The sequence below is a fragment of the Psittacula echo genome, assembly GCF_963264785.1.
Source record: "Psittacula echo genome assembly, chromosome: 1".
In the NCBI taxonomy this organism is placed as follows: domain Eukaryota; kingdom Metazoa; phylum Chordata; class Aves; order Psittaciformes; family Psittacidae; genus Psittacula; species Psittacula echo.
Genome location: NC_137735.1, coordinates 115523006 through 115546204, shown reverse-complemented (window position 1 = coordinate 115546204; position 23199 = coordinate 115523006). Strand labels below are relative to the sequence as shown.

Below are 23199 nucleotides of genomic sequence, written 5' to 3'. Positions count from 1 at the left end.
CAATGTATACATCTGACATCTTTTTTTAATCAAGTAACTGGCTAAGCCTTTGACCAACTTTTTGATCTTTATTTTAACCAACTGAAATTTTGCTAGGCTGAAGGCATACCAATCCCCCCCCTCCCCCCGAGTTCTAGGAACCTTTTTTTGAATAATTAATTAAATTTTTCAAAAGTTTCATGTTAGACAAGTCTCTGTCCCTCGTGTTGTAACTCTGTTCTTTGAGGAATGTCTAAGAATTATAAAAGGAAAACAAATCATGCGATGTATTTATAAAGTGTGCCTCAGACAGTACTTTTTCCAGGGATTAAAAAAAAAAGGCAGAAATTCTAAGCAGATATAAAATTCAATATTTTTCTTAACTGTGTCATTTCTATCAGCTATTTCTTCTTAACAAGACCTTACCTTCCTTAATTCTGGCAACATGATAATATAACTCCTTCAATAATCTTCTTGTTCAGACATGATTGAGTTCTAAGTTCATGCTCTTTCCCTTTCATGCTGTGAACATATGGTATGACAAATGATCACTCACATCTTTGATTACTTATGACTGATCATGTGACTGTCTGAATACTCTTTTATATTATTTCTCCATTACAATTTGATGTTTATTTTCTGAATTTGTTTGTGGGTTTTGCATTGTTTGTTTATTTTTTGTGTATTCATTTGGTTGGTTTGTTTTCTATTAGTGTAGCTTTCTTCCTTTGGTGAAAATGACCACAATCCATCCAAATACGTTGCATTTTGGGTTTTAAGAAAGGAGCTTTAAGCTTTAGCTTTAAGCTTTAGCACATCCTCTTCAGTAAAGTTTTACCATAACCTCAGATCTGAGTGATCATTTTCATATCTGGAAACCTTCTTCATGAAGAGTTCTCCTCTTGCAGGGCAGGTCTCTGTGTCTATGAAAAGAGGTATGTGTAGCTACTGGCAGTAGCGGCTTTGATGTTATTCTTTATATTCTATTATCAAATCTAGAGAATCAAACTTCCTGAGATGTCCAGTGAGCTAGTTTCAATATACTGTCCTGCTCCAGGTGGATTAAGTGTTTTATTGGAGACTTAACACCTCACTGCTAGCTGTTCATACTGTGAACTTGCTGCAGTTCATCCAAGCCACTGACTGTCCTAGCTCTGGCAGGCATGAGAGCTGCTCAGATCTGTGGTTATCCATATGCCTCAGTAATAGAACTTCTGGTTGCTTTAGGATGTGGGATATGCTTTTGCAAAATACTGATATGAAGACAAAGTCACTGTCTGCCTGCTTCATGAAAAAGGTTTAGAATTCTTGGTGGTAGAATGATGTATCAACCTATCAACATGCTCTAAAAGGATACCTCAGACTGTCTTACTCTAATTTCTGATCTGCTGGTTCAGCCCCAGCATTTGAAGGGATTTCTGTTGTTCAGAGGTCTGCTTATGAATACCAGACAGTATTTGAGTAAGAGCACTGTGTTGATGCTACATTACAATGATCTTGTTTCTTATGTTATGCTTCAGTCACTGTGTCAGTTTTCTTGTTTCAAGACTGAAAGTTTCCTTTGCATTAAGTTGTACTGGTTATGGAGAGGAAGGTGGAAAAGCCTGTCAAGAGTAGCTGTGATGTTAAAATGCAGGTAGAGAATTATTTGAAGGAAAAATGAAGAGAAGATCATGAGAATATGTTGTTTCTTTCACAAACTCCCAAGTTATGTTAATGGTGCTGAGAAGACCTGAGACATCCTCTGCCCATAGCTAACACATGCATGTAGTGTATATGAAGGAGAGCCGTATGTTCTTTCTATAGAAGCACAAGTCAAGGCTAGAATGTTTCCAGCTCAATGACTGCAAGCATGCACATTTGCATTATGCATGTGCAGATGGACAAAAATGTCTTAGAGAAATTCCAGGTCCTGTTCTCTTAGGTTATGTGCTCTGTATAGTCAACCGCATTCCAGAGAAAACCAATACTTTTTTCCCTGTCATTTCATTGTTTTCTCATTGTCTTCAAGAACCTAATATGATGTGGAAACATGGTATGTCTGTTAATCTATGTTGTACTTTGATTGTATCCATGACCATTAAATAATATATTTAACAATAAAAGTTTAGAATTTGAGATTTGTTTTTGATATATACAGTGTATGTAACCACAAAATATTTTTATTGGTAGATACCAGCTGATGGGAAAAGCCTCTTGGAAATACAAGGCTTAGAACCCAATGAGAAATACATATTTGCAGTTGCAGCGTATTCTTCTGATGGAAAACTTATTGGTGATGCTATTGGGGAAATGACTAAGCCAATCCTTGCCTATCAACCTCTTTCTGTTACTACTGTTCGAGCCTATCTAACTCAGGTAGGGTTAGAGTCTTTGATAATAAACATATCCTTTAACATGATTTAATTACTTTTTTCACTGATAAATTTAAAAATCCTTCTAGTAAAATCTCAAGCCTTTCTTGACAAAAGCTTGATAGGCACAAATCACAATTTTAATGTAACAAATGGTATATTTGGGTGACTCTATTCTTAATTGAAAATCCCAGTTTAAGGAGAAAGATGTCTCTCAGCTAGTTTTCTTATCCCTGGTCCTGTTTTTTGGTCTGCGTTTAACTTCTTTCTTCTTTTTTATAATTTATTTTTTCATTTTTGTGATTGAGACAAAATGCTAGTAATCATCTTATTGGTCATAACAGTATGGGATAAAAATGTGATTGAATTTACCAGGTAGCAAATCCAGTCATTTTCATATTGAAATCATTTTTGTAGTGTCTTGTGGAAGACCACAAAGGCTCTATCAGACCTTTATCTTATTTTTCTCTATTCTTAATGAAAAAGATTTAAACCAGATTGTGGCATGGCGAAAAATGAAATTGTCTACCTCTAGAGATCAGATCATGGGGAAGAGTTAGAAGATTTCCTAAAATTTTCCAAAGGAGGAGGCATCCACATGAATTTTTGCCTTCTTGTGCAGCTCCATTTGCATCCTATTATGCAGAGCAGCAGGGCATTCTGCAGTATGAGCAAAAGTCAAATGAACATAAATGAAATAATATGCCTTCAAAAAATGCAGCACAATACCTATAAAGTATTCCACACAGGGCTGTTACATCCCTGGTTAGCAGTCAAGAAACTCTTTTCCCTTCTCTGGTGCTAATTCTGAAGGCAAACTAATATTGGTAGAATCAGATTGCTACTACATGTGTTTTATTCAAATATGTCAGAATTTTCTTACAGAAATGTAAATTTACAAGTTGGTGGGTTAAAAACCTTTTTTTATACTACAATCATATTTGGCTTGGTTATTTGATGGACATGGAAACTTGTTTGGTTTTCTTTTTTAAATTTTTTTGTAGGTAGCCTATCAGACGGGCAACTATGCATTAGCCAGAGAGGCATTTTCACCAATGTGGAATTATTTTGTTTCACATTCTTCTCCACTACCTGCCAATGCAGCTGTTATTTCTGCAAGTAGTAATTTCACTATAGCTGAAAACAGGTAACAAATTTAGAAAATAGTTAATTATAGGTATGCACATTTTATTTTAACGAGTGCCAGGCTGTGAAATTTTGTTCAGACTTGCAATATGAAAAACAGTCTGAAGAAAAAAAAGGGTGTGAAATGTGGTTTAAAAATATGGTGTTTTATAATTAGCAGAGAATTTCTGTTATTTATGGAACTGCTGTCATTTATACACCTAATTTTTGATGATGATATTTTTCTTAAGATAATTTGGAACATTTATGAAGTGTCTATTAATTCTGTTGATTCATTTTCGTATGTGAAATATGTTATATGCATTGGGTTCTTGACTTTCCAACTAAGGGAGCAGTAGAATTCACAAACTGTGAAAATTTTTTCCAGCACACCACTCAAAATACACAAATACTCGGTAATTTTGTTTTGGAATGGCTATATAATCTGTTAATAATCTTTGAATATGCTGAAGTGCTTTAGAAGAGATATTTAAGATTAATCCATTTGTAAATAAATTTCAAATGTTCAACCATAATATTATAGGGTTTTCATTATGACAAATCCCAGCTAGGAATTTCATGATTGCATTTACTGAAATTCAGTAGACCCAAATGAAAAATAAATCAAAACTTGACTAATTCCCTGATAAAAGAAAGAGACTTGTATGAAATAGTAGACATGAAATACTATAATAATAAAATACATTATTGTAAATGTTAGTCAACTGCTTATAATTTGATAATGAACTAACGTCCAACATAACTGAACACAAATCATCATCTCCACTTCTGTGGAATTCTTTTTAGATTAATCCTTTCATTAGGAAAGTTTTGGCAAGTTTGTTGAAGAGGGATGAGCAAGTTTTTCATCAACTCCATTTCAGTTTGACAGACTGGAATAGTCTTGCAACCATAGTGACAAGCAGGAATCTTATTGCATGTGTATTAATAGTTCTTGAATATTTCAAGAATTAAAGAAGAAATAAAGAAATAAATATGATTATTTCAAGAAATAGATATTATGGGGATTTTCTAAAAGCTTTTTCAAGATACTTTTATTTCCACTTTACAGATAGAATAATTGGTAATCAGCTATTCTGAGACATGTAATGTAGCTAGCATCTACTCTATATTGTTTTGATATAGTTGCCTCAGAGCCCACGGTTTTCTCATGGTAATGCTGTTTGGATGCAAGCAGATTATGTAGGCTTGTGTGTGCCTTGAATCCTGTTACAGGAGAAAGTAATGTGTCTAAGCACACTCGTTACTTGGGGCTCAGCAGGGCCACTAGTGTGTATCCTCTCTGTCCTTCAAGTGCCACTGTGCGTCTGATACTAGGCATACAAATTTACTAGGGGTCTTGGTGTTACATGCCATAAGAGCATTTGGGATTTACAGGCAGCCTGTGGATTGCATTGATGCAGGCAGATAATCACTAGACATCCTATTTCATGAGTATGTGGATGTTTTAAATCTATCCCTGGCCTAGGCAACAAAGCAGGAATGCAAGTCTGGTCACAGTGCTTGGGTTTTTTTTCCCACTTGTTTTTCATTAATCTTTTTTCCTAAGCAGTTTTTCTGTATTTTTTTTTTAAGCACATAATGCTCAAGAGATAAAATTTGAATGAAGCTGCTTTCAGATAAATCAAATGAAGACAGGAACTTTTAAATAGATGGGCAAAATGGTTTAATGGATTTGGCTTTTCTGACAGTTATGTCCAAGCATTTTTTTTTTAATAATTTTTATGGAAGATTCTCAAAGCTGCGGTATCAGGCCTGAAATGAGGCAGTTTCAGTTTTACTGATTGATAGCCGAGAAATTAGATAGGCTAGTTTGAAAGTGCATAGGACTTAAAGAGTCAGTAGAGGGAGCTGGAAGAAAAGAAAACCTTTTTTTCAGCCGGAAGGCCTGTTGATATCTCGGTAATGTCAAGTTATGTGAATGTGTCTATTTCAGCTTTTTTTTTTTTTTTTTTTTGAGTTTCATTCTCTTTTAGGAAATACAGCCCATGAGAAGGAGGAATTTGTTTCTTATGCTTTAAAATTATAAGACTTTTCCTGTTACAATATTTAAAAAAAATGCAACGCCTCCCTATCCCTAGGGAAGGAAAACGAAACAAGAAAGCTCACTAAGAACAAAAAAGCATGCAGAACACAGATTCTTTTGAGACTTGTAATACCAGTGATGAAAAGGAGTCTGTTACTAATACTTAGTAATGGACTTCACAATTGCTTGCGTCGTTGTCAGAATACAGAAAAAGGCTGTATGTAAGGAGACAAATAAATAAGCTGTAGCATCGCAAGTTTTCAAAGTAAGTTTTACTTACTTTGAAATTAGAAGAAACAACTAAAGAAATTCTGTCTTAGGATTATAGAAGGTGGAGAAAAAGTTTGAAAAGGAGTCTTTATCCCTTTCATTTATATTAGAAATGTTAAGCAATTTTTTCAGGTTTATATATAAGTCTTATTTCAGGAAGTAGAGACAGTAAGCCTTTTTGTCCAGTTTCAGGCATGTGATATCTGAATCATCATTAACATGCTTTTACCATTCTTTTGCTTTTTTGTTTTCTAGGCTACGTTTTGAAGCTCTATCTCAGAATTCTCTTATTACCTTGAAACTCTTTCTGAGGAGTATACTTGTTGTTTGTGACATTAATGTCATGGAACGAGCACTCTTCTGTGATTCCATCTGTTCCCATGAGATACTTTATAAGGAACAAGTATGTGTGTCTTAAAATAACATGCTGGACAGGCTGAGAAAGTTGGGGCTGTTCAGCCTGGAGAAGAGAAGGCTGCGTGGAGACCTCATAGCAGCCTTCCACTATCTGAAGGGGACCTACAAGGATGCCAGGGAGGGACTATTCATCAGGGACTGTAGTTTAGGACAAGGGGTAATGGGTTCAAACTTAAACAAGAGAAGTTCAGGTTAGATATAAGGAAGAAGTTCTTTACTGTGAGGGTGGTGAGGCACTGGAACAGGTTGCCTAAAGACATGATAAATGCTGCATCCCTGGCAGTGTTCAAGGCCAGCCTGGACAGAGCCTTGGGCAACATGATCTAGTGTGAGGTGTCCTTGCCCATGGCAAGGGGGTTGGAACTAGATGATCTTAAGGTCCTTTCCAACCCAAACTATTCCACGATTCTGTGATTTGATTTTACTTTTTGATCAGCTTTATTTCATCATTGCAGTATAAATGTTGCAATGTAGTAGTCCTGTTTACAGAATACTTAATTTTCTGTCAGTTATCTGGTCTTACTTTCTGAAGTATTCGAGTAGCTGTTGGTTATTTTGTATCCTGCTGGGAAGATGGTTTCTGAATCAGTTATTGTCTAATCCAAAGCCCACTGATTCCAACTGAGGAAGGATTTTCCTTCACTTCAGTGGTGGTAGACTACAATTTAAGTATTAATTATGATAATTGTTATTTTTGTCCTACTAAGATGCATCTTGGATTTTTAATTTTAAAAAATTCTGCTATTTATTAATATAGGCGTTTTATCTTACTATGTTAGTTTTAATATACTAAGCTTCCTTTATCTTATTTCAGACTTTCTTATAGGATAATGGCATGTTAATGACACGAAAGCTTTATTTTTTCTTTGGATAGTCAAGCTTTTCTTCTGTAGTTTTACATTCCTATTTCACTCTTTCTTGGCTGAAGTACTTGTCTTGTAAAAATCTGAACCTTCCCTCACCTAGTCTGAGAGTTTAGTATGTGAAATTTCCACTCCACACAGGTTGAGGTTATTAACTGGGCTTTGTAGATTATATGGGCGAATTCAGAGGGCACAATTAGGTGATTTCCTTTAGAGTCATGTATAGTGTTGGTTTTGTTCATATACTTCTAACAGGTGTCAATTTAAATTAATTTTTAAACTTTCATCTTACTTGCTCCTTACTCTGCTTTTTAAACTGCAATAATGTGTCTTCTTTCACTCTCAAATGATTTAAACCAACATAATTTATATTTGAATCAAAATGTGTTTTTCTTCTACAGGTTGCTAGATTAGCAGAATGTGAAAGATTGACTGTGGCAATTGAACTTAGCAATTGGTTGAATGATGCAAGTTACACCCTACAGTCTGTTGTCCAATGTTATGGTCTCCTTGCTCCAATTATTTATCACAAGATTTCTTCAGTGCCGGTAGTTCAGGTGAGAGCATTTTAAGGCAAAGCACCTGGCATCCAAGTCCTGCAGTTCCAGTCATTCAAATTAAACTTAGAATGGAGTGGGAGAGCTAAATATCTAGGCTTTGATTTCTTAGTAGCTTCTGAAAAGTAGCTCTTTCTGAAAGAAAAGCCTTTTATGATTTTATATGTTCACAATGCATATGTGTTCCATGTAAGGTGTACAGATTCTGCTTTTAGATATGCTAAAGTAGCTGCAGTATATCAGTTGTTTCTTCAGGACAACCTGTTGGTATTTTTAAAATAGGTAACTTCTACTTGAACCCTATATGCAGATGGCAATTTTGAGGAAAGAAAAGTGGCATTTGCTTATGGCTTTTTTTGGCATGTTTGCTTCATATACAGTTTTTATCTTAGATAAGAAGGCTATTCAATATTTTGATAATGCAGTCTTTAGTTTTCAGGCATGTGCTCCTTTCTAGAAGCAAGCACCTTCTTTTTGAAAACAGAGTACCTGAATCCTATCCTAACATTTCTGAAGCAGCAGATGTGGGGTTTTTAGATTCAATAATGATACAATAGAAATATGCAAATTTCCCCATGTAATCATGCAGTTTTTCAGGAAGCAGCAGTAAAAGCATGTTTGCCTTATGATGTACGATGAGGTGACTGCAGTGCAGGAAAGGCACAGATCAGCAGCATCTGAACATGGCAGACAGAACAATGTGTTGATAAGAGGATCCAGTGAGAGTTCAGAGCAAGTGAAGTTACTGGGCTGGCCTGTGGTCCATCTAGGAGGAAAAAGCAGGAGCTTCAGGAGTTGGAGCTAGAGACTGGAGACAAGGCCACAACACAGATTCATTGTCTGTCTGGGAGACAGGACTGAAGACCAGCACAACTATACCATAGCTGAAGCAGGGACTGAAGGATTGTGTCTGGCCTTAGCTGGGGCTCCTGGGCCCTTGGGAGAAGGTGTGAGAGGAAGCCCCAAGTGAGCCTGCTCAGGGAATTACTATTGGGGCATTCAGGGACCCGAGAAATTTTTAGGAAAAAACAATGGATCTATTTGCATACAGGGATAGTCTCTCACTTAAGAAGTTGTCTGTGATCACCTGCTAAGGACATAGCTAGCCACTGGAAATGGCTCATGTTTCAGATTTCCTATTTAAAGGGAAAAATAATTTAGTCATATGTTATTTTCATGTCTGATAGATAAAAATGGGGGAAAGAAATCTTCTATTGTTAGAACATACTGGAAACTTTTTCTTTCATTTAAAATTCTGACCAGCTCAATATATTTTTAGGCAGTCCTCTACTAGGAGGATGTCATCTCACTAAATTAAGGGTTCTTTGATTTCACATTAATTAAATCAGCAACAAAATTTAATATCTGTGATTTCATGTGAACATGTAATTTATTCCAATGGGCTGTGGTTGAAATCTTGACACTTCTAAATTAAACGGAAATTTTATTATTGGCTTTCATAGAGCTAGCATTTCATCCTGTCTATTAGATTTCCATGTATTTTTGAAGTTCGCCATCAAATACAACAGGCCACACAGAGGTACAAGCTTGCAAATGTGTTGCAGACTCCAAACTTCATTTTAACCCTTGTATTTCCAGATCCTCATTAAGTGCTTGGCTGTCCTTCAAGAAATTCCAAGTGCTGCTTTGCAGAGGACGCAGGCAGGATGTTATGAAAGTATTCAGCATATGATAGCTTGTACTTCATTTTATACAGCAAAGGTATGGTGTGTGGTGTTGTGCCTATAGCTTGGTTTAAGGTATAGCTCATGTCATTTAGAGAATAAAAAAAAAAAGTATAGCACACTGGCCTACAGAGTGATATCTTAGAGAAGTGGCATCCTTAAATGGTAAGGGTGCAGAAATATTTGTTAGTATCTTTCAGTGTATTTTATATAACGATATTTTGACTTTTTAATAGAATTGAGAACTTTTGTTTATTCAGAAGGTAGACTGTAACTATTAGTCCATGACATGAAATCTGAGTTTTATATCATTGTGTTTATTTTTACATTTAAGGTAGTGCTATTTTCAATAAGTCCTATATGTAATATATAAATTTACAAGTTTATTTACTCCAAATAGGCCATATTTGTAGTTCTAATCAGATTACCATATCTGTCTTGTTTGCTAATTAGATACAAGAGACTTTATGTTATTCAGTCCCACATGCTGGCAGGTACATAAACACCTTGACTTTTAGCAATAACACATATCTGTAGATTAAATTTATGATTCAGATACCCAGTCCGTTTAGTAAGATTAGGAGAAACACGGCAATGGTAGGATTTTTATCTCAGGTATGGAGACATGCTAGATGATAAATGTACCTGATATGATAAATGTAGGATGCTGACACAGTCAGCTTTTCTCCAGGTTTGAGTACACCTTGGCTATGAGCTCATACTGAAGCTGAGCTGTGCCTGATGCTTTGAGGGGTTCCCCTGTGCTGGTGATCCCTCACCCTGGTTTTTATAGCAGCTGGATCTCTGTGCTCACCTCACAAGACCAAATCAGTATCAAATATCCTTAAAAGTGCACTGCAAGAAGACCCAGTTTTCATTCTTTTTATAAAGATGAGTATTTTAAGCCTCAGTGCTGTCATTTTCTTTGTATTGATCAGTTATTTCATGGCTGTGAGGGCAGCGTCAGGTCATGGTGAGGGCTGGGAAGCTGGGAGCCAAGGGCAATGCTGTGGCTGGCAGAGCAGCATCTGGCAGTCAGGTTCAACCGGGAGTGTAGGTCATCAGGTGAGTTTGTTGTGATGAGGCTGGTCTGAGCTGAAGCTGAGAAGTCAATACACAGGTCAGGATCAGGTCTAGTGAGAGTAGCTAGGATCAGACACAGGCCAGCAGTCTATTTCCACAGTGATGGGAGCAGTTTGAGGTCAAGCTGAGGAGTCAGCCCATGGGTCAGATGTCCAGACCAGTGAATGCACTGCCAGGCCCAGGTGTTGCTTGAAGCATGCTGGAGACCAGCATTCCTGTCACACAGGACCTGGCAGGGATGTTAGGCTCAGGCCTGGGCTGAAAGGAAGCTTCTGGCCCCTGACGGGAGGGCCCAAGTGAAGGCTATCAAGGCCAATAAAGCCTATTAAAAACCTTGATCTAGTGTTCATTTGTTGTTGGATTCCCCAGTGAAATGACTGTCTGCTGGTACTGATGATTTTTTTTAATTTGGAGATAGCATTTCAATAGAACAGCATACAGAACAGCAAGCAGAATAAGTGAATTGCAGATGCTTCTGATTAATCCATGGTATATGGTTTTCCGTTGAATTACGGTCATGCCATGTACTGTATTTATCCTAAAGTAATATATATACTTATTTTGTATCCCAGAGACAAACAACCTAACATTAAGTTATTTTGCACATGGTAGAAGCACTTTGGCCTTTAGAGCTCTATCTAAAGAAGATAAAGCCATATAAAAACATTCCTTATGCTGTTCATTTATAAATATCATAATTTAAAAAATAAATTTCACCACTTCTTTCACTAATACAGTTGGGATTTTCAAATGTGCACTTGATACCAGAGAAGTAAATGAGGATCGTTTAGTTGCCCTTTATATTCTTTGATAGCAGTACTGCCTGAGAACAAGAAGAATGTCAATCACAGCAATAGATACTTCTGTTTAAGTCTTTCTATTCTCTGAGGGATAGGTTAAGCAGAAGTAGAAACATAGATGAAATTTCTGCAATTGCAGTTATTTTACAAGGCCTGTAGTGCTGGGTTTTTTAATGAAAAGAAACTTAAATATTGAGTAATTAATTTCTATTTATAATATTCATGCATTTTGACAATTGTGAGTAGGCAATAATGAAACATTGCATGTTATGTAAAACAACAACATATAATGGATGATTCTTTAATAGGTACTGCGTTCATGGAAAGAATATGAACTAGCAGTAATTATTGTTAACTACGGGAAAAAGTTACTGAATTGCTCACCAACCTCACTCTTCCTGTCAGGAGCTATGAAAACTGAAGAATCACTCTATGACAAAGAATTTAAAGTAATTGCTCTGATTTTTACTCTTTCTTTTAGCCAAATATTGTATTCTGTTTTTTTGAAGACTACATTTTTAAAGTTTTTATTTTAGAAGTGATTGTATGGAATAAGAGTTTCCTTGTAGAATTAGAGTTCCAGTTGCAAATTGCAGTGGGAACAGAGTCTCATTGTGTTGAACTAGAGAGGAGTTAGCAGTGTTGCACAGCCATGAGGATCCTGCATATATTTATACAAGCATCCCTAACTGATTTTCACATAAAGTTCCCAGGAATGCTTTATTAGACAGAAAAAATAATTAAGAAATTGTGTAACTAAAGAACAGCAAAAATATCCCAAATAATGAAGAAACTTAACCTCTCAGTTTGTATAGCAGCTGCTTGAAACTGAGTCCTAATAAGAGAGTAAATTAACAATTGTGTAGACTGATTTCTCAGTGTAGGAAGAACTTTTAACCTCTAAGACCTTAATACCTAAATTACAGAGAGATGCAGGAGGTTGTGAGGATTTCCTGCAACTTGAAATCAGAGTAAAGTGTTGATTCTCCATACTTTTCTGTCTGATTTTTCTTTAAATAATTTTAGAAGATGTTTTACTGGAGAGGAGATTTGAAAAAGAGAGGAAAGTAGCAATAGTGGGAGATGAAGAAAGGAAGCAGTGTGAGCATGAAACTGAAATGTATTAAAGAGAGCGACAAAAAGTCAATCAGCTTACAGGGAAGAGTTTCTGTAAGAAAATTTGTAGGATCCAAGAGAAAATTTTCTTCATTGTTTATTGCCGAGTTTGTTAGCTACTCAAAGGTTCATATCAAAAAATAGCAAGGAATCTAAGGTCATAGGAACAATTTAATATCTTGAGCCAAGTAGGGCTGACTGAAAAATTACATTTTCACCAAAGTGAAAAAAAACAACCAACTTTCTTTCCAAAGGAAGATTTTAATTTCTGTAGGCAGTAAATAATCTACATAAAATTATTTTGTCTGGAAACCAACATATTTTGTCAAACAATCTGTTCAAACATGTTATTGTAGCATGTGGGACTTCCCTAAAAATCTGTTTGGTAGCAGAGCACCTTCACTCACTCCCTTAGAGATAAGGAAGAATGAAGCATGGTCAGGTTTTTGAAGATGTGCCAAAAAATTCATGAACGTCTATTTTATTTCACTTTAAAAGAAAATAAAATAATACTGATTAATTTATCAGATACAGATTTAGAAGGCTTGGGATCTAGCCTAAACTCCACTGTTGAACCGCTGGTTTTAGTTAGGTAAAAGCTAAGTTTCATAACTAAGTATTGGATATTTCAGACCACTTCCGTAAAGACATCCCATTTAGCTGCAATGGAAAAAGCAACAGAAAATCTAAATACTCTTGAATCACATCTACTCAAACTGACAAAACCAGGTGGGTGTACTATTAAAACACTTCTTACCTTTTTTTTTTCTATGGAATTTTCTATGGTTTATTTGTAAAAGTTATTTACCTAAGAAATACTTTTATTTCATATACCTTCCATGCTGAATCAACCAAAATAATAATTTCAGTCTTATATATGCATGGTAGCAATGTGTATAATGACTTTTTATTAATGTTTTTCATAATTTTTTCAAAACCAGTCATTCCTTCTTTGAAAGGAATGGTCATTTTTTTTCTGTTCTGCAAATATGTACGTTTTCCCAATCTGTGTAAATTGGGTTCCATGTTATTTCTGCTTGTTTTATCTTCCTAAATCAGAAAAAGTAGTGGAAAAAAACATTGCCCATTTATGGCATGTCTTACTATCCCTATCAGTGGTAGCAGTAATGACCACTGCAAGAAATTTTAGTGGAGAAAAGACTTACTGAAGAAAGTTAACAGAAATTTTCCTTTTTATGAAGGAATGTATATGTATTGATGTATACTAGCATTTAACTATCTTGTAATTCTGTTGAATTCTGTTGAATTTTGTGAATTCTGTTAATTGAAAATCACATTGATTACTTAATAAATTATCTTAATAATTATCTTAATAAATTATCTAATATATAAAAGTTAAAATATCTTAGAGTCCGGATTAAGCACAAGTATTTTCAGGCTAAAGTTCTGCCAAGGTTCGATAAATTAAAAAGCATGACTTATAAGGGATATTTGATTAGAACTTAGACCATAGAGCCACTACTGATCTTTTTTCCGTTATATTTACATGACATTTTGTACTCCTTGGTGCCTGGATAGAATCACAGAATAATTTAGCTTGGAAGGCATTTCTGGGATGTATTTATTCCATTCCCCAGATCAAAACAGGTATAATAAGATCAGGTTGATCTGGGACTTGTTCAGTCAAGTTTTGAATCTCTCTGAAGAAAGATTTTGCGATTTTTACAGGCGATTTCTGCCTTAGTTGACCACCCTTATGGTTAAAAAGGTTTTCTTTATATCTATTTCAAATTTCCTGATTTCCAGCTTGTGTCTATTGCCTTTTGTGCTATCCGTGAGGACAGTCTGTCTCCGTGTTCTATATTTCTCCGATTAGGCAAGTGTAGACTCCTCTTAGCCTTCTCTAGACTGAATCCAGATCTCTCAGCCAGTTCTTGCTTTGTCATAGGCTCTAGTTCGTTATCATCTTGGTGGTCCTTCACTGGACTTGCTCCAGTATGTCAGTGTCTTGTACTACAGTGCTCAAAACCAGACACAGTAATCTAGGTGTGGTCTCACCAGCGCTGAATAGAGTGGAATGGTAATTTCCTCTGACTGGCTGGCTATGCTGTGTTTGATACAGCCCAGTATACAGCTGGGCTTTGCTACAAGGAGACGCTGTTGACTTATGTTCTACTTATTGTCCATCATCTCTGTAATGCATTTGTCTTAGAAGAGAAATAAGAAAAAATCCTGTAATAAGGAGGTTGAAGAGTGACACAAAAATTCCATTCATCTGTGCACTGATAATTTTTTGCTGCTAACGTTGATGCCGGCATTCCTGTAGTATAAGTTTCAGAATGAATGAATTCTGTTAGTTGAAAATTATATTGATAACTTAATAAAATGACATTCCATTCTTAACAGAAACTTAAATTAATGGCTTGATCAGTTAGAGAAGAACACATTTTCAGTACGTGGCAAATACTTGACAGTTGAAGTCTGCTCTGTTCTGAAATAGCATATTTGTCACTAAATTTCAGGATACAAATTAAAGAAGAGTCTTTTGCTGAGGCTGTGCAAAACAAATTACAAAGCTTACAGCAGCCCTTACAAATATGTATAAGTGATTTAGGACAATGTGCACAACTGCAGGACATGATGTTAAAAATATTGTGGAAAAAAATTTTGTTATAGGAAATCCTTAAAAGTGGATCAACATTTAGCATTCCATTGATGATAGTCTCCTAGAAAAATCAAAAGGAGCTGAATCTGCCTCTTTCATAAGAAACTGAAAAAAACCCAAACTATCTCATACACAATACAATTTAAATTCTGAAATTTCAAATATTTTCCCATGTAAAAAATTTTGGGAGATATTATTGTTTGTGAAAACATTTGAAGCAATATATTTTTGAACTTGTCAAATAGGACAGAGTACTAATAAAAGGTGTAACTTGTCCTAAAACAAAGATTTTAAGAAATATCTCCTTGTCCTGCTGACTGTCATGCTTAACTGAACATCATTTGCATTCAACAGACTTCAACTGACTGCTGGCACTGAAGGTTGTAGTTATTGATCCACTATCACAACTGGTTGTTTCAGAGTGTATTTTTAACCTTGCTTTTTCCAGGGACTAGCTGCATTGATCTTTCTTACCCACAGAACTTGCCTAGAACAATTTTTAGGTCATGTTTGTTTATTATGGCAAAATATCAGCTAGCACATGTAACATCATTCTGGTGCTTATCAGCTAGTAACACAGCTGTGTTTAACTCTGTGAAGCTGGAATCCAAGTTATTGTTCTGCTATATATTATATATACTATTTGTGTCTATATGTTGTATATATTATTTACACCTATATCTACTATATTATTTATTGAATAGAATTACATTGTATACATACATTTATATAAATATTTAGGTGAAGAAAAGAAATATTCCTTTGCCTACTCATGCTATCTGTATGCCAAGCATGTATGTAAGCACTAGCCACTCATAGCATCATGTTTAGTTCATGATGTATAGCTTTAAATACATTTTGGACATGTCCTCACTGCACATCCTTTGGTAGACCTTTGTTAGACCCCTGATCATTAGTCTAGTACCTAGTTCATCAGTCACTAGTCTAGTACTTAGTTCATCAGTCACATCCACAAGCTGTTCATTATTTAAAGTGACATGGCTCCTTATGTTTAAATTAAAAGGCAAGCATTTGAATTTCTCTCTGGATGACAGTGAGAGATTTAAAAGCAAAGTGTGCTAAAGAAGGATTTTCAGAGCCTTCATTTACGATTTCAGGTAGAGCTTTTATTGCACATTTTCACTGCATGTCATAATGGATTTAATTTGGTTATTGGTGTAGCTCGTGGATTGCAGCTTACAGGAAAGGAAGATCCTTTGTTACTCCACCCTGTAATTTCATGTTGGACATCAACAAGTGCTTATCAAGAAGGTAGGATAATTGGTGTATGCTTTATTTGTAAAGGCTTCTTTACTTCAGAAACTTGCTAGTAAAGCTATCTAATTCTTGCTTGGAATAAGCTCTTCAAAACTCTCTTTTCATTTTGTTCTCAAATATACAAAATCAAGTAAAACAAAGCTTAAGCTTAAAAAAATTCTTATGTAGTCACATTTAGAAGTGTTTGAAATACTTGCAACAATTTATTTTAGATGCTGATGTTACTTATATAAAATATTAATAATATTAAATATTTAGAACAACTTTTATTTTCTAATAACCTTAAGAATGAGCTCATTTTAAAAGAAGTAGCAGGTTTCAAAGATCCTGTTTGTGTGGAATGTTCTTTTTAAATTGAAATCATGCCACATTTCAACATCAAATTATGTTACTGAAAGAGGAATTCACAAAAATCCGAGTACACTTATATTTTTGAAATAAGATTTAAAATTCTGGTATGTGGACTTTGCTACTGTCTTATTTTTAATACCAGTGCTCAAAATAACGGTGGTATTTTACAGCCTAGCCTGTAATATTAGAGTAGTTTTCAGATAGGATAAATACTTGTTATTTTTTGATGGTAAAAAAATTTGAAGACAGTCAAACAGTAAAAGCAGTTTCGAAACAATGAAAAAGCTGCCTGAAATCTAGCAGCTCCACTGCTGCAATGAGATCTATGTGATGCTCGAATACTAATGTGACTGTCACTGAGAAGGACAACCTAAGTGAATGGGATGGAGTTACTTTGTTATACTTGCTTTATTTTTTTCTTCAGGACTTCAGGCATATGTACAGTTAGGCATTGTTATAAAATATTTTTGCACTACATACTGCATGGTACAAAAGTAGTTCCCAACCTGGTTTCTCAGTTCCTAGAATTTTTGTCATAATAGGAGTGTAAATAGAGTAAACTTTTGATTCTGGTTGCCCAGTCACAGTAAGTATTTAGCAACTACTATTGTGTACCATGACCTGTCTGATTTTAGTATCAGTATGCCTCTTCATCAGCGTGCAACATGACATAAGTGTGTGCTTTGAAACTGTAATTATAGCTGAATTCAGAAACCTTAACAGCATAAGTACAAAACCTGTGTTAATTATTTGTTACTTTATTGCAGTGATAAAATTCACAAACAATTCACGTTTTCTTGAGTTCTTTGTTCAAGTTTTGAATAAAATCCTGAATGAAGAGAAGTTTCAGTGTGTTCTGGAATGGGCAGAAGATGTGCAAGTCTACTTGAAAAGGTAGATCTCTTATGGTAGTAGTGAAAACTACTACTTAGGTTCATCAGTTATAGCAGAAACTATAAACTATACTAAGACCCATCTGGAGCCATTTCCATGGCTCTTAGTCTTCAGAAGTTCCATGAGCAGCAAGGATTATATACCGGCAGAAAATACTGTACTGTGACCTCGTCGTACATGGAGGCTTCGCCCGTGGCTGTGTTTGCTTGAAAGTCTTTTCTACCACCAGTGATTTCCATGATTTTCCTTTTCAGAGACACCAGTTAGTAATATGTCCATTTGCCATATTATTATGAGGCAGACAGTTAAGTTAGTATGCCTGGTTAAATCAAAAGCAAACTGATCGGGGCCTACTGTAGTGTCTAAAAAACTTCTATACTGAAAAGATAAGTGGAAGCAAATTGTAGACACTTACCTAAAAGGATTCTAAAGAAATTTAACTATAACTGTAAAAACTACACACCAGTATTTCTAAACTTTAAAAGGCAAATAATGAAAAGGAGACATAGGTAACCAGAACTGCTGTTACAGGAGACCAAAAAAATTGGACATGAAGAAGTTATTTGAAGAATTCCAGAGTAGATTTTGTGTAATGAAGAAAACTGTTATGTTTTACTAGGAGATAGGAAGGTGAGATAGTTGTTACCTGTAAATTCAGACTTCTAAAATAAACATTGAAAATGAGTGCTTCCTATTTTCTTAAGGGGCAATAGGAAAGAAAACCTGCTGAATTTGAAACTCCCAAAGAAATAGAGATTGCATGTGCCCTACCTATTCCCAAAGATAACCTGTTAACTATGAAAGGAGTTTGGCATGATGGTGATGATGATGAAAGTATTATTTTTTGTCAGGAGGAACGACCAACTTCTCTGTATCAATGGAGTTTCAACACAAGGAAAAGGTTCTCCCAAAGGCACTAAGGTGAATTAGTGTTTCAGAAAGTGAGTTTTATTTTCAAGGAGTCACTTATGTCTTTACCAAGCAACAATACCATACTCATTAAAATAAATTTTTAAACACTATCTCATAAAAATCTCAGCAAGAGACAGAGAATCATAGAATCATGAATGCTTTGGGTTGGAAGGGACCTTAAAGATCATCTAGTTCCAGCCCTCCTGCCACAGTCAGGGACACCTTCCACTAGACCAGGTTGCTCCAAGCCCCGTCCAACCTGGCTTTGAATGCTTCCAGGGATGCGGCAGCCACAATTTCTCTGGGCAACCTGTGCCAGTGTCTCACTCACAGGGAAGAATTTTTTTCCTAATACCTAGTTTAAATCTCCTCTTGTTCAGTTTAGAGTCATTGTCCTACCCCTACTTTGTACAAAGTCTCCCACATGCATAATTATTTAAAGTTAGGATACAAACTGTAATCCTCAGCTCACCTCTGCACTCCTAAAACCAGGAAGAAAATTTGGCATGGGATTTATTTTAAAAACAACTATGAAGAATTTGAGATGTGTCAGAGTAATGCATTCCAAAATCAATGAAAACTTGCCTTTCCTCAGCTGCCATTAAAAACTCAATGTGTTAATAAGAAATGCCTTGGGTACTGTCAGATTAAGAAAAGGAGGCCAGTTCAGGTCTTTTTATACAATATGTTGTACTTACACTTTTTTATGAGTAGTTGTTCATGATTAACTCTGTGCAGATAAAGGGTTATGTTCAGAACTATTTTAATATCTTTTGCTTTTATTGACAGGTAAGAATAATCTTAATAGATTTGTGTTGTTTTGGAGGAAGAGTTTTCTCACTTACAACCCTCTAGTAATGCTGTAATACTGCTAGCATCTGAGATAGATTAGGGAAAAGATTTCTATCTCAGTTTTTGTATTGCAAAATTTTACTATTTATAATAATAGAAAAAGAACTACCATTTTTGAGATGCAAAACACTGGCATATGAAAGAAAGAACCTGGGGACCTGGTTGGCTTCTTAGTATCAGGCATTTGACATCTCCTAGAAAAATTGTAAAGTTTACTGGAATGTTGAATATTTCTTTTGCTGTCTTATTTTGACAAATACCTCAAAGAAACCAGAGGCATCAACTTTGAAGAAACCAGGAAAAAAACCTTTGAGTCCTACTAAAGGAGAGACCCTTAGACAGTATTTCATGAAACATCCAAGCATAGAGAAGTCTCCAGAAGCACAAAGGTAAATGAGCATATGTTGTCAGGTTCATATACAGAACCAAAATATTTTGGTTGAAATTTAGTTTACAATTAAGTGTATATTATGAAACTTTTTTCTACCAAAGGGATGAATTTGTGCACAGTCCATTTACTTTTCTGTTTTAATTTGGTATAAAATTGGCTTCCACTCAGGAGAACAAAATCTGTCTTACTTCTAGTTAAGAGAATAACTGTTGAAGATTTTGAAGTTTTTATCTTAATAATCGAAGACTTTATTTCACTTGTGTTAGCTTGAGCATGTTGATTCCTCATGGTGGAAAAGCTATGTCAATCTGCGTACTATAATGCTTTTCAAACTGTGTTGGGGGGGGGGGGCTTCTCTGTTAGATATTTTACAAAGAATGTTTATTTTGTCCTGATGCTCAGGTATTTTCAGATTGATTTTTGCCATCTTTTTGCTAGTCTTTTTGGATTATCTGTTCTGTAACTTCAGAAAACTGTTTCTTGATAGAAACAAATGAAAATTCATGTTTTGTTTTGGCAGGTAATTGTATATATTTGGTTAACTCACTAGTAATGGTACCTTCTGACCTAAATGGATTCATTACCTGGTGCTTTGGTCACTTATGTTTCCAGCATTTAACAAGTGGAAAACTAGAAATATCTGAATACAAGCAATCACATAGCTGGATCTGAAAGTGTTTGTATAAGGAACCTCAAAAATGTCTTCCATATACTATTTTCTAAATACAGAATCATAGAATCAACTAGGTTGGAAAGGACCTTTAAGATCATCAAGTCCAAACATTACCCCAGGACTGCCAAGACCACCACTAAACCGTATCACCGAGGGATCATATCCATTCTGTGAGATATTCTGGAGCACCCCAGAATATTCAAACTGTACTGAATACTAAAGATTTACCTAAACAGTCCATTTTATCTCATCGACACTAAAAAACACCTTAACATGATTTTCATGGCTTCCAGTGAAACGGGTTGTTTAATTTATCCTGGGCTTTTTGTCTTTTCAGCTACTCTTTCATATCCTACGTAATAATATTGCTGTATAATATAATCAACATTGTGTATGGTATACTGTTCTGCCCACATTTTAAAGGTGGAAAACAGGCAACAAAAATAATTTAGATTGGTTAAGGTATCAGCTTACAGTTCATAAAAAACTAAAAATGAATCTGATTTGACTTTAGCATGGTATGCATGCCAGGTAATACAGAATTGTTTGATCTAGCAAAGAAACACAAAAATCTGCCTGCAAATTAAAGCCAGGCATCCAAGTTTGAAATAAAATGTTTTCTTCACATTGAGGGTGATTAGCTGCCAAAACACAGCAATAAAAATAATGATCCAAATTTATCGTATAATAGTAGAATCTCCATCTCCTGAATAGACTGAAACACATTGTATTTGTTATAATAATCTGTGTGGATGATTCACGTACAAATAACTTCAAATACAGACCTAAACTTTTCCTAAGTACTAAGTCAAATATCTCATTGAAGTTGGTAAAATTTAAGATAGGATTTAGTGTGTTATAAATGCGCTTACAATAGGGAAAGCACCTTTTCTTTTCTTGACTGCAGCAAAAATACTTTTACTAGAAATATGTCTTATTCTTCTGCGTTAATGCAAGTCTGTGGAGATGCAGTGGGATACTTCTGTGTATCTTTACCATAATTTTCTTTTCTAAAGCTTCAAGAAAACACAGTTTCATTTTTTGTTACTTCATATATTTCGGTTTAGGAAATGCAAGAACGAGTTGCAAAAAGCAGCTCGTCACACCTTAGTGGTACTGCTGAAACCAATTGTGAGGAATTACTTAGAAAAAAAGAAGTTTCGTCACATGTGTCTTGAAGAGATGCCCTGGAGGTCTCAGATGAATATCTATCTGGCAGTTGCACACTACAGCTTATTTAAAAAAAATCTGGAAGAGCAATTCAACATTGGAATTTTTGGTTCACAGCATCTGGACAGGTACATATTGCTGCATTATTATTGACTGCTATTAATATAGTTTATTGTGTTATTGTAATTAATGCAAACAGATCTGAATTACAGTCAGTTTGTCATATGAACAGTTCAGCTTTCCAGTGCAAACTGATTTAATATGTAACAAGTTTTGGCCAGTGACACACACATCTTTGGTTGCTCACTTGACTGGTCACCTAGAAGTTCTGAAATACAATATACTGTGCTATTTTTTGGTTCCTTGTAACTTTTGACCACCATTCATTATTTGTTATTCCTCAAGCTGCTAAAATATAATCAAAACTCACTTTTGAGAAACTGAATTTATTGTATGTATATTGAAATTTTGATATTATATCCAGGGGTTTTATTGTACTTTCTTATTTTTCTCTCATTCTGCAGTTACAGTATTTTGGATCCTGAAATATTCTCATTAAATAATTGTGGCACGATAGTGGTGAGAGAAGCTGTAGAGAACAGCATAAAACCAACTCCTTCTGTAATTATAGAGTCAGGAATGACCAAAGAACAAATTGGTAAGAACTTTTAACGGGTGCGTAACTGGAATTAGTTTCAATTTTTCTTTCTCTTAATTTCTGTCTTGTCCCCTATCATTAATTCTCCACATCAACTTTGGAAAAATACTCATACCAATTTAAAGAGAAGATGTTTCTGGATTTCAGAAGTGCCCCCCTATTTTCTCTTTTTGGCATACCTAATATAAACCAAGTCATAGTCACTAATGGGTCATTTATAATAACTCTGAGCGTTGTTTATTGTATTATTTGCTTTAAATCTAGTGTTTATCGTATACTTTAGTAACAAGTTTATAACTTCTAATAAATTAATGATATTAGCTTTTGGTTTGCAGAAGCTATGCTACCTAGACCTATTAAATTGATAGTATTCCAGGTTATTCTAAATGCAGTGATAATTTGTATAAGTTTCTATGGCTGTTAATTGGTCTATAGCTTCCTTTAGATTTTCTAACAGGTCAATAATTTCCTGGGTCATTCAGTAAGTCTTTCTTAAAATTATAGGCTGATGTTTATTATTATCTTTCCAATTTTAAGTAGAATAGTTTAGGTTTTCTTCTCTACTGCTTGTTCCTTAATGTTCCTCTGTGGCGGAGGCTACCTCAAGATCAATTTTTTGTCTTCTACCACTTTTACTTCAGTTCTCTATCTTTCACACTTGTCTGTTCTATTATATCAGCTAATGTCCAGTTCTATTATCCCAGCTAATATTCAGTAACATCCTTTGAGGTTTCAATAGGAGGCAACAGGGTCCTGTTTGTGAGAACTGTGACATATAGGACTTTCATTACCTTAGATGTTGGTGATGTAGGTAGTCTGCTGTCGTGGTTTAAGCCCAGGCCGTAAATCAGAGCCATGCAGTCTACTTCCCCCCCCCCCAACCTTTCTTCCCTCCGCTCCTGGAGGGACGGGGAGGAGAATCGAAAGAATGCAACTCCCACGGGTTGAGATAAGAACAGTTTAATAACTAAGGTATAACACAAATCACTACTGCTACCACTAATAGTAATAATGATAAAGGAAATAACAAGGAAGAGAATACAACCGCTCACCAACCGGTACCTTGCCCCCACCCCGTAGTGATCCAGCCCTTCCGGG

At 35.3% G+C, this 23199-nt stretch overlaps 1 protein-coding gene across 1 annotated transcript in view; it reads left to right on the top strand.

Moving 5' to 3' along the window:
- Positions 1 to 23199, top strand: part of CFAP54 (cilia and flagella associated protein 54) — a gene marked incomplete at its 5' end in the record, with an annotated part of 122449 nt that overhangs the window by 41688 nt on the left and 57562 nt on the right. Inside the window, 13 exon segments of the mRNA XM_080610036.1 lie at positions 2152 to 2337; positions 3338 to 3480; positions 6031 to 6178; positions 7457 to 7612; positions 9212 to 9334; positions 11489 to 11629; positions 12929 to 13025; positions 16105 to 16194; positions 17319 to 17445; positions 18297 to 18366; positions 19477 to 19598; positions 21341 to 21571; positions 21968 to 22101. Of these exon segments, the coding sequence (XP_080466162.1) occupies positions 2152 to 2337; positions 3338 to 3480; positions 6031 to 6178; positions 7457 to 7612; positions 9212 to 9334; positions 11489 to 11629; positions 12929 to 13025; positions 16105 to 16194; positions 17319 to 17445; positions 18297 to 18366; positions 19477 to 19598; positions 21341 to 21571; positions 21968 to 22101 (1768 nt within the window).